General features: G+C 54.2%; 2 protein-coding genes across 2 annotated transcripts; one reads left to right on the forward strand and one right to left on the reverse strand.

Moving 5' to 3' along the window:
- Positions 1-336: 336 nt before the first annotated feature.
- Positions 337-5,016, reverse strand: GUITHDRAFT_122697 (hypothetical protein; the record flags this gene model as incomplete). The annotated part of the gene is made up of 11 exons (XM_005818021.1): positions 337-407; positions 601-683; positions 812-938; positions 1,101-1,173; positions 1,227-1,361; positions 1,553-3,361; positions 3,412-3,642; positions 3,753-4,422; positions 4,589-4,641; positions 4,696-4,734; positions 4,783-5,016. 11 exons carry the CDS (start codon positions 5,014-5,016, stop codon positions 337-339), a joined length of 3,525 nt encoding a protein of 1,174 aa, XP_005818078.1.
- A 3,361-nt stretch (positions 5,017-8,377) lies between these two features.
- Lhcr1 (Red algal type) lies at positions 8,378-9,492 on the forward strand (the record flags this gene model as incomplete). Its single annotated transcript, XM_005818022.1, has 2 exons — positions 8,378-8,455; positions 8,521-9,492. Coding segments are annotated over 2 exons (974 nt in total), but the record flags the coding sequence as incomplete, so codon positions are not given.
- Positions 9,493-9,927: the final 435 nt, after the last annotated feature.

Genomic DNA, 9,927 nt, shown 5'->3' on the forward strand with positions numbered 1-9,927 from the left:
AAGGGGAGGAGGATGGCTGATTGTTGTATAGGAGACGGAGCAACAGCAGAAACTTGCGGCGTACCAGGAGAAAGAGAAGGCCAAGATGTAAGAAAGGAGGGAGGAGAAGGGGGGAGGAGGGATCTGATAGTCTCAAACAGGATGGAATTCAGGAAGATGATGGGGTTGCCGCTTGAGTGAAGAAAATCTCCTCCTCCTCCTCCTCCTCCTCCTCCTCCTCCTCCTCCTTTCGGCACAACACAAGTGTTTTACTTAAAGTAGTTGGATGGAACTCTGAGAGTTCCCACACAGATTTCTTCCCTCAGGCAGTCGCAGGAGGGTGAGGGAGCCGCAGGTTTACATGCTCGGCTTGAAGGGGAGGAGGTCGTTAGGGAGAACCTTCATCAGGGAGGCCTCCGTGTCGAGACCTGTCGTGATCAAGTCAGAAGAGGAGGAGGAGGAGGAGGAGGAGGAGGAGGAACTGCACTACAGCAATACAGAAAATCATCATCTCCAGCATTATCATCGTGTTTGAATAGTCATATATCATCGCCATCTTCAATATCAACAGCAGCAGCACCAAATACAACAACAAAACAGTTGTCTTTTTCTTTGTCTTACCCATCATGTAGTTTTGCATTGGGACGTACTTGACGACCTCGTTGACTCCGTCAAAGTGGAACTCACGGGAGTTCTCTTCGAAGCTGCGGCAGTGAAATGTCACTGACGAAGAGGAGAGGAAGACAGACGAAGAGGACGGTGGGGGGGAGGGAGAGGGGGGCGGAGAAGATGAGCAGAAGGAGGGAGGAGGGTGAGGAGGAGGAGATCTTACCGGAAGCAAGCAAGCTGCTTGTGCTTGATGCCGCAGTTGTTCATCTCGTCCGCATTCCAATCGCGCACACAGATCCAGACGCCGTAGTTGACGTAGTAAGTGCGAACAGCCATGGGGCCAAGACCGCCTGAGAAGAAGTGAGCAAAGATGCGAGGGAGGAGGAAGAGATAGGAGGGTGGAGAAAGCAGGAGGATTGAAGAGGAGGAGCAAGAGGAGGAGCAAGAGGAGGAGCAAGAGGAGGACGGAGGGAGCAAGAAAGGAGGAGGAATTGAGAGGGTCAAGGTCCTACCTGTGTATGCCTTGCCGATCCTCGAGAGCTCGGTAACTTGAGCCCAAGTCAAGTTGGTCGTGCACAACGGGTTCTGAGGTGAAAGGTGAGCTGGAAGGAACAGCTGAGAACCCCTGGGCAGGGTACCTGGCAGTCGGGCAGAGGAGGAGCAGTCATGTAGGGGTCAGAGAAGTTCACAACAGGCAGCGTTGCCAGGCAGTCTGCTGGGCAATAGCCCAGCTGCATCTTGGCATCCTGGCAGGACAGGTAGCCCAGTTTAACCTGTGAAGGTTTGTCAGGGATGTACTTGGAGAGGAAGGAAGAGAAGGGAAGGAGAAGGAATGAGACTGATGAGGAGGAGGAGAGGTGGGGAGGAGGGGAGGGGAGGGAACAAGCTGAAGGATGCAGTGCGCTTTCAGTTAGGGGAGGTGAGGGGGGGGGGGGGGGGGGGGGGGGGGAGGCTGTGACAATACCTCAAACCCTGTCATGAAGCACTCTGGGCAGGAGCCGTCGAACTCTGCCACGATGGTTCCAGAGTTCATGTCGTCCAGCGCCAGCGGCTGGTCACAGTTCGAGTCCAGCACAGTCTTCTTTGCCTGCCTGTTGTTGCCCTGGAAGAAGTTGAGCACTGCCCCGGGCAGCAGGTCGAAGCTGAGAAGATTGAGGTTCAGAGCTCCAGCTGGATGCCTGCCCAGCCCCTTGTGACTGAGGATCCACTGGAGGACGGAGGAGACGCGGACGCTGGTGGTGGGGAGGTCCTGGAGCTGAGTGGTAGTGACGCCAACCTGAACCTTCATGCCCCCGACGTTGGTGACGACGGGGCTACCGAGCGTGAGGTGAGCGTTCTCAGTGCAGAGGATGGAGGGGGAGGCGACGCGTTTCTCTTCCCCGTTCATCCAGAAGTTGTGGTAGCATGCCTCGTTCTGAACCTGACGGACCGGGCGGAGCGTCTTGCCCATTTCGTCAGCGACCTGGAGGGCCAGGGCATGGCAGGTGTCATAGCGAAGGTCGCCGCCGTCGTAGAGGTGGACGGGGCGTCCGAAGTCGAAGGAGGAGGTGAGCTGGATGACAGCGACGTCGAACTCGATGGAGTAGTCAGCTCCAGGGTGCACAGACATCATCTTGACACCTCGGTAGACGACCTGAGAAGTATTCCTGTCGATCATCGAGACCTGATCCAACGTCTTCTGCTCGTTGACGCAGGATGCCGACGTCAGCACCCAGTCGGAGGCAATGAGGGATCCGACGCAGGCCCCGGGGTAGGTTTGACCTTGGGGGATCCAAACTCCTGAGTCCAGGTAGTCCTGGAACTTGGGGAAGAAGTTCTCGTGGCCCGTGAAGTTGTAGACTAGGAGAGGCATGCCCATGAGCTGCTGGTAGAGATCCTGAACCCAGCTCTGGACAGCACCATCAGTTTCGGCAGCAAGAGATTCAGGAGTGAAAGTAGAGCCGTTGCCAAGGATCTGATGAACCATGTAGAAATCCCTGAATAGGACTGACGAGATATTTGTGTTCATGTAGTTGCTCATCTCCTCGACTGTGATGTTGGAACTTCCGGGCCCAGCAATCATGTCAAACACAGAGTGCTGCAAGCAGATCGTCTCCTCAACAGTCAGCACACCATCGTCGTTCACGTCAAGCTTGTCGAATATGATCTGCGGGATCGCCTCGGGTGTGAGGGGACGGGTCCTCGAGAACGGATTCGTGACATTCCCCAGGGTAGTGGAGACGAAGGAGCCAAAGTCGCAGGACTGCATGGGAAGGAAGACGAGGAAGTCATACATCTCGCTGGTGGTGGTGTTGTCCGCAAACTGAAGCAGCTTCCTGTTGGCGGAATATTTCGGGTATGCAACAGCTGACCTTGCCCTGGGCATCTGCTCGACCATGTGCGCGTACTTCTTGCGATCCGCCATGTGGTAGCGGCCGTACTTTTGCGCCTTGACCAACAGGTTAGACGAAGAGGGCCTTCTCCTCCTCATGGCCGTTGACGCGGCAACTGCCTGATGCAGGGAGGCGGCGGATTGGAAGCTCTCGCTGAGCGACCGCAGAGGAGCGGTGTAGACTTGGCAGGTGGGAGGCTGCTCGACCGGAGGAGGAGGGAGAGGGGAGAACCAGTTGGGCTGAACGATGTACATGCACTTCTTGGGGAGGAAGGTGCTGACCAAGTGCATGGCGCTGAGCTCGGTCACGACCTCGACACCGTTGCAAGGGTTCTTCGCAGCTAACTTCACAGCCTGCAGGATCTCCGCTGGAGACAGCATCATGTTGCCATCCAAGTCCATCTGCGGAGCGAAGCCGTCAGTCACTGTCTGTCGCCTCCTCCTCCTCCTACCTGTTCGATCACCGACATGGAGAGCATGGCGTAAGAAGCCTCGAAGTTGAGTGAGATCATGCCATCTCCGTTGAAGTCCAGGAACTTCACGAATGCACTGATGGCTAGGGGTAGCGGATACCCATACTCCATCTCCCAGTCATCTCCGTCAAGACCAGAGTAGATCGACTGGATGATGTGGGCGACGTTGTCCATGTAGATGCCGGTCTCGTTGCCGTTGGATTTCTCAAGCTGCCACCGGCATCAGTGTCGGCAGGAAGGAGGAGGAGAAGGGGGGCGCGGGGGGCGTGCCAGAGGGAACAAGGACGAGGAGGACAAGGGGGAGGAGGGGGATGACTTACCAGCATGACTTCCATGTCTGTGAGGTTGTAGACAGTCATCAGCTCATTCGGCTGCAGCTCGTTGTCTTCGTTGATATCTCCCACTTTGAGGATGTGGAGGGCTAGATATTCCGGATGGTAGTCACCCTGCAGCACAGGTGGCGCCGGGTTGAGGTATGTGTACCACAGGAACTTTTGGAAGGTGATGTGATCGCAATCCTGAAGCATTCTTGCAAAATCCCAGATGGTCTTCTTCTCTTCTACAACAGTCGTGTAGTTTGCGATCAACCAAGCTCTGCTCATGGCTTCAGCCTTAGTGACAACTCCGTCCCTGTTCTCGTCGAAGGCTCTGAAGATAGAGACCCTTGACCCATCGTTGTTGCAATCACCGTCATCAAAAAAAGCATCTTTAGTCATGCAGTACGCATCGCATCGCATATTCCCGACGTCATTCCCGTGACAGAGGCGAGACAGGAGCGTGTTGTTTCTCTCAACTGCCGCGCAAGGTTCCATCGGGGCAGGGACGCACATCTTCAAGAAGGGCTGACAGATGACGTCGGATTGCATCGACTTGCTCTCGCACTGGATCGACATGGGGTCTGAATACTTGGAGTTGCAGAGGGATGCGTTACAGTAATCCTCCTTGAACTTCATCAACGTCTCCACAGTGTCCATGGTGAAATTCGCGCAACTGCCAACACACAAGGTCATTCCTCTCCCCTCCCCTCCCCTCCCCTCCCCTCCCCTCCCCTCCCCTCCCCTCCTCTCCTCTCCTCTCCTCTCCCTCTCCCTTGCCCTGCCCTGCCCTGCCCTGCCCTCCGCTCTAGTCCTCAGGAGAGAGCTGGGAACTGGTTCACCTCGCGACAGCGCAGCACGAGTAGACGTTGCCTTTGTTGTCGAACTTGAATCCCTGCAGGGGACTTGCACATCAAGGGGAGACCATCTAAGAAACGATCATCCTCACCGTGTCCTCTGGCATTGCCGAGCAGAACTGTCCCACTTCCTGTGTCAGACGTCAGCAACAGAGTCAAGGTGTGGAAGTTTTTTTAACCTTGAACGACGTTGCATCGTAGCAGCCTCCAGTCCAGTTGCCGCTGGGCCAGATGTAGTTGCGCACACAGATCCCCTCAGTACCGCAAGGGACAGTCTCGTTGCTTGAACTGCTCGTTGCACAACTATCTGGCGGAGAGTATGACTCAGTGGAATTTGCCGGTGCCGGCCCCTGCGCCGACGCTTGAAGAATGCATATCAACAACAGGAACACAACAGCCCTGTCAGAGGACATGCTGTATATAAACTAGGCGAGAGTGAAGCTGTAAGATGCGAGAGTCAGTTTCATACATGCTAACATCGCAAAATAAGATCGAGCCACTCAACCCGCTCCTCTAATAAGTTTGCTATCTATAACCCTTCAGCCCGGACTCCTCCACGCACAATCCTTCCAGCTCTAGACATTTTTGACTTACTCTTGAATTGACTCATCTCTGCCGTCCAGCACCCATCATCCTACCTCCTTAGAGTCTCCCTATACTCCCTCACCGTCTTCCCTCTCGTACACACCCTACTCCAGTACTTCCCCTTCCTCGTCCTTGTCCTCTTTCTGTTCCTCTCTTTCTTCTCTTCGTTCTTCCTCCTCCTCCTCCTTTCCTCCTCATCTTCCATGCACTCTCCCTCTCCTCCTCCCCACTGCGTTCCTCCCTAAGCGCTTCATCGCCCAACAGCCATGGCGAACTACTTCTCCTGGCAGAGTTGGCGGTTGACTTTTTGACCCTCGTAAAATTATTTGTAAAATCCTCATTCCCCTACAAAAATGTAGGCCCTCTATTGGTACAAACAAAAGGCATTTTGTCACCATAAAAACACTTTTAAATGAAAAAGTACCCCACCCCTTCTGGTTACATCCAGTCACGGATACACCGAACGGACCCGTTCCACGTTCATATATAGTAGCCCCCGGGATTTTAATATAGCTTGCATCAAGGCTACAATCAGGTGGGGTCGGGGAGGTTGGGGGGGGGGGGAGGGCAGAGATAGGAGGGGTAGTTGTCCGTTGACTCAGAGAGACCTATTTCGGTTGGTAGATCTCGGTTGGAATGATCATTTTATATATCAGTACAATGATTCAAATGACTGTTTTTTATGGTACAGATTGATATGAGCTTGGTATGAAGTTTTTAAAATTATCGAAGTCAACCTAAAAACCTTATCCGCCAACTACGGGTGGAGTGGAATCCTGGTTCTATCTACAGTAGGGCTCCCTAATACCTCCCTAGACACTTCCTAGCCCCCCCCCGCTCTACTGCTCTTATCCAACTGCCATCCGATGTTCAGGAACCCCCTTCAACAGGGGGGTACTTCATATAGAAAAAGGGTCGCATTGGGGGGTGGCCCTGTGGGGGGGTAGTGGGACGGTTTGACCTGGCAGTTGAGCCCCGGATAAGGAAGTTGGGGAGGGAGGAAACTTCAAGGTCAACTTGATGGCCGTTACAGAGCCGTTATCATCTCGAGTCCGACTCGGCCCGGGGGCCGCCGGCTCGCTTGCGGCCCATTCAAGCCCGTAATGCCGGCCCCGGGCTGCGGCATCATCGGGGCCGCCACTGGTGACCTGATCAGTGACTCACTGAGTCACGGTTGAAGTCACTTGATGAAGTCGTGAGGCCGCCGCCGGACTGAGCCGCGGCATCAAACGCTAGAGGAAGGCCAGGCCCGGCTTCGAGACTGGAATGATTGCTTGAAGTACAGTAAAAAAGCTTGAACATCTGTACGGTACCACTGTCTAGGCCAACTCAGTGCTGCCGCTGCGCGCCCCGGGCCCCGCCGGCCGGGGGCCCGGCCCGGGCCGGGCCATGCCGCAGTGCCGTGCGGTGCGGCGGCGGTACCGTACTACGGCGGGCTCAGTGGACCACCCCTGGGGCGGGCCCGGATAGACTTTGGAGCAGATGCGCCTCCTCCATTTTAGTACCCCCCTTTCGACCCTTGTTGGCTACCCCTCATGAAGTCTGAGTGAAAGAATTGGTTACCTGGACTCATTTCAAGTCTTTCTCAGTTTATTTCAAATTTTCAATGATAATTTACACAAAAGATAAGAATGATTCGGCAGAGGATTTCGATGTGCCTGCTCGAATTCGTTGCAGCTTCTGGCTCATCTCTGGAGGGGAAGGGGGGGTGGGGTGATGAGAACCCCACCCCACTATTGATTGCAAAATTTAAGGAAACAATACCGGTAATAAAGAAAATCCTTCAAGGTGGCGAATCGCTGTTATGGGGTGGGTGCAGGGGGTTCTGATATGGGGTGGGGTGGTAGCTGCTGAAATTGTATGACGATGATTAGTTTAGTACTGGTTTCTGAACTACCACAACATTAAAAGTTTGTTGAACAACGGTAGAAAATGTATAACAAGGGTTTTAAATTGTACCGAAGTGTTCATGGAAAGTACCATGTAGCCTATAATATTTGTTTTGGGGGCTCGTTATACCTAATCTTGAACAATAAAGTTTTTGCTACAGGGTCTTTCAGTACAGTGTTACACCAAATTATAAGCGAAAAACTATTCTAATACTGGTATGGAGCTTTCGTTTTGTACACGATGTTAAAATGGTATTTTTAAAACGAGGTAAGGTTAGGACGTAATTCAATGACCCTCCTCATCTCACTACCCCCTTGTCTCGCATCCCGATCCTTTCAAAAGGACCCGTAGTTCCTCCCGTTGAATCCTGTAAGAAAACCCTGGCGCGAAGACACTTGCTCCAGGATAAGGGACGATGGATAGCGAGGGAGAAATGGAGTAGGAGGAAGAAGAGGGAGAGGGAGAGGGAGGAGGAGTAGAGGGGGGGGGGGGAGAGAGGAGATTTAGCAAACATGGATAGGGGAGGATGAGGGAGGAAAGAGGAAATATGCGATGTAAAAATTGTTCGAGTTGGAGAAATTGTAAAGCGAAAATAGCAGCTGCAGGACTTAACGAGAAATCACAGTAGTTGAGTCTCGACCAGTAGAATGAAGGATGGAAAGGATGCACAATTTTTTCAGAGACAAAGAATGTGTGGTGTAAGAGAAGCAGCAGGATGAGGTTGTGAGATGCAGCGACTTCGTTTTGTGCTTCTGTACAGGCACACAATGCTTAATAGATTCACGGAGACTGGGCAAAAGGACCGAAATAGGAGGGGGGTGAAAGATTTGAGTGATTGGAGCGTGCTGCGGATCACATAGGATTGGATTGATCCGAGAAGGAGGGATCTTTGAAATTCTGTACCCGAGGCGATTAGAGGATAGGAACACAAGACTGAAAAAAGCAGGAGCCCATGATGGGGTAATGTAGAATACAGAAACGAAGGTGTGCAAGAAAGATATAAATGTCGGTATTGTAACCGTAGATTCTGTTTGGAGATGATGTGAAAGGTTGTGTTGTTTTCGGAGATTTGGACGGGATCGTTTTTCTAGGATTATGAGGTCTTGAAAGAAGCAAACACAGTGGAGCGTGTTCATTTTGCTGTGATCTTTTACATGCGCTTGGAGAGAAATTCCTCCCGGCGTGGTTGCGCATCATCCCATAACTCGACATCGCATGTCATTCCACCTTCTGAGCGTTTTCACTTGGCTCGCACAGACGAGAAGCGAGCTGAAGTGGATGGCTGACTTTGCTTGTCGCAGATGTTGAGGAAGATTCTCCTTGTGGGCGCTGTTGCAGCTGCCTCTGCCTTCGCTCCTACCCTCCCAAGCTACGGACGTAAGTCTCCCTCCATCTCCCCCCCTCTCCTAACTTCCTATATCACCCGCTCACTCTCTCCTCAGGCTCCGTCGCTCCTGTCGGCCCCACCATGCAGCGCATCGGCTCCGCCCGCCCTGCTGGTGGCAGCGCTGGATCCCCCCGCCCCGGCAGCATGGGAACCCCCCAGAAGGCCGGCAGCATGGGAAAGGCTGGCAGCATGGGAGTTCCTCCCAGGCAGGGAAGCATGGCCCCCAAGCCCAGCGGCTCCCAGCTCATCAACAAGCCCCGCGCTGCTCCCGTGAAGGCAGCTGCTAAGCCCGCTGCTAAGCCCGCCGCCACCTTCCGCCAGACCCCCAAGCCCGCTGCTGCCGCTAAGACCGTGCAGAAGGCTGCCCCTGTGCGCTCGGCTGTTCCCGGAGGACGCTTCTCCTACGTTTCCGACGGCCTGCCCCAGTGGGATATCGAGGGAGCCGACTGGGCCCGTGACGGAGGAATCTTCGGCAAGATCGGTGACGTCATCTGGGCCCGCGAGGCTGAGGTCAAGCACGGACGTGTTTGCATGCTCGCCGCCACTGGCGCCATCGTCCAGGACCTCTACCACTTCCCCTTCATCGACAAGTGGTACCAGGGCGAGAAGATGTGGGGCCTCCACGACGCCGCCATCAAGTCTGGCGCCCTCTGGCAGGTTCTCTTCTTCATCGGCCTCCTCGAGCTGCCCTTCCTCCTCAAGCTCAGGGACGGCACTGTCGATGGAACCGGCGACATCGGCTTCGATCCCCTCGGCCTCAAGAACGACCCTGACGCCTTCGCACGCCGCCAGATCACTGAGGTCAAGAACGGCCGTCTTGCCATGATCGCCATCTCCGGCATGACCCACCACTACTTCCTCACTGGCAAGGGACCCATCGAGTTCATCACTCAGATCCCCAACTTCAAGTCCTGCACTGCCGCGGCTGTCGAGACTGGTCTCTGCGTCTGAGCTCGGACTCTCTGACCTCCTCGCGAGCTTGTGACAAGTAGAAATGAAGATGAGAAAACAATCTCGAGGGGTTGTCAAACTTGCGTTGTCTCCATTCACATGTTTATCATACCTCACTCTGCTCCTATGACTCCCTTTCTTCTTCTCCATCCAGAGGATGCCTCATGTCAGAACCTTGATGCTGTCAACCGTATCCAATCATCCTTTCCTTTCTGCTTCTCCCCCACTCACCCTCTTTCCCACCCCCTTCACTCCTCACCACCTCCTTCCCTCATCCCACTCCTCCCTCTCTTTCCCTTCCTTGCCCCTCTTCATGTCATCGGCTCCATGATCTGTACCCTCTTGCCATCCTGCCAACACTCATCAGCATCTTCCTCCCCTCAGCATCATTCACCATGTCAGAGAACACAACGATCTTCTCCTCCACCACCAGCAGCTCCGTCGGCTGCTGCAGTTCCACCTCCTCCCGGATGGAGAGCACGCGGCTGCCATCCCTTGCCAAGACTTCGAT

The sequence above is a fragment of the Guillardia theta genome (genome assembly GCF_000315625.1).
Source record: "Guillardia theta CCMP2712 unplaced genomic scaffold GUITHscaffold_407, whole genome shotgun sequence".
Taxonomy (NCBI): domain Eukaryota; class Cryptophyceae; order Pyrenomonadales; family Geminigeraceae; genus Guillardia; species Guillardia theta.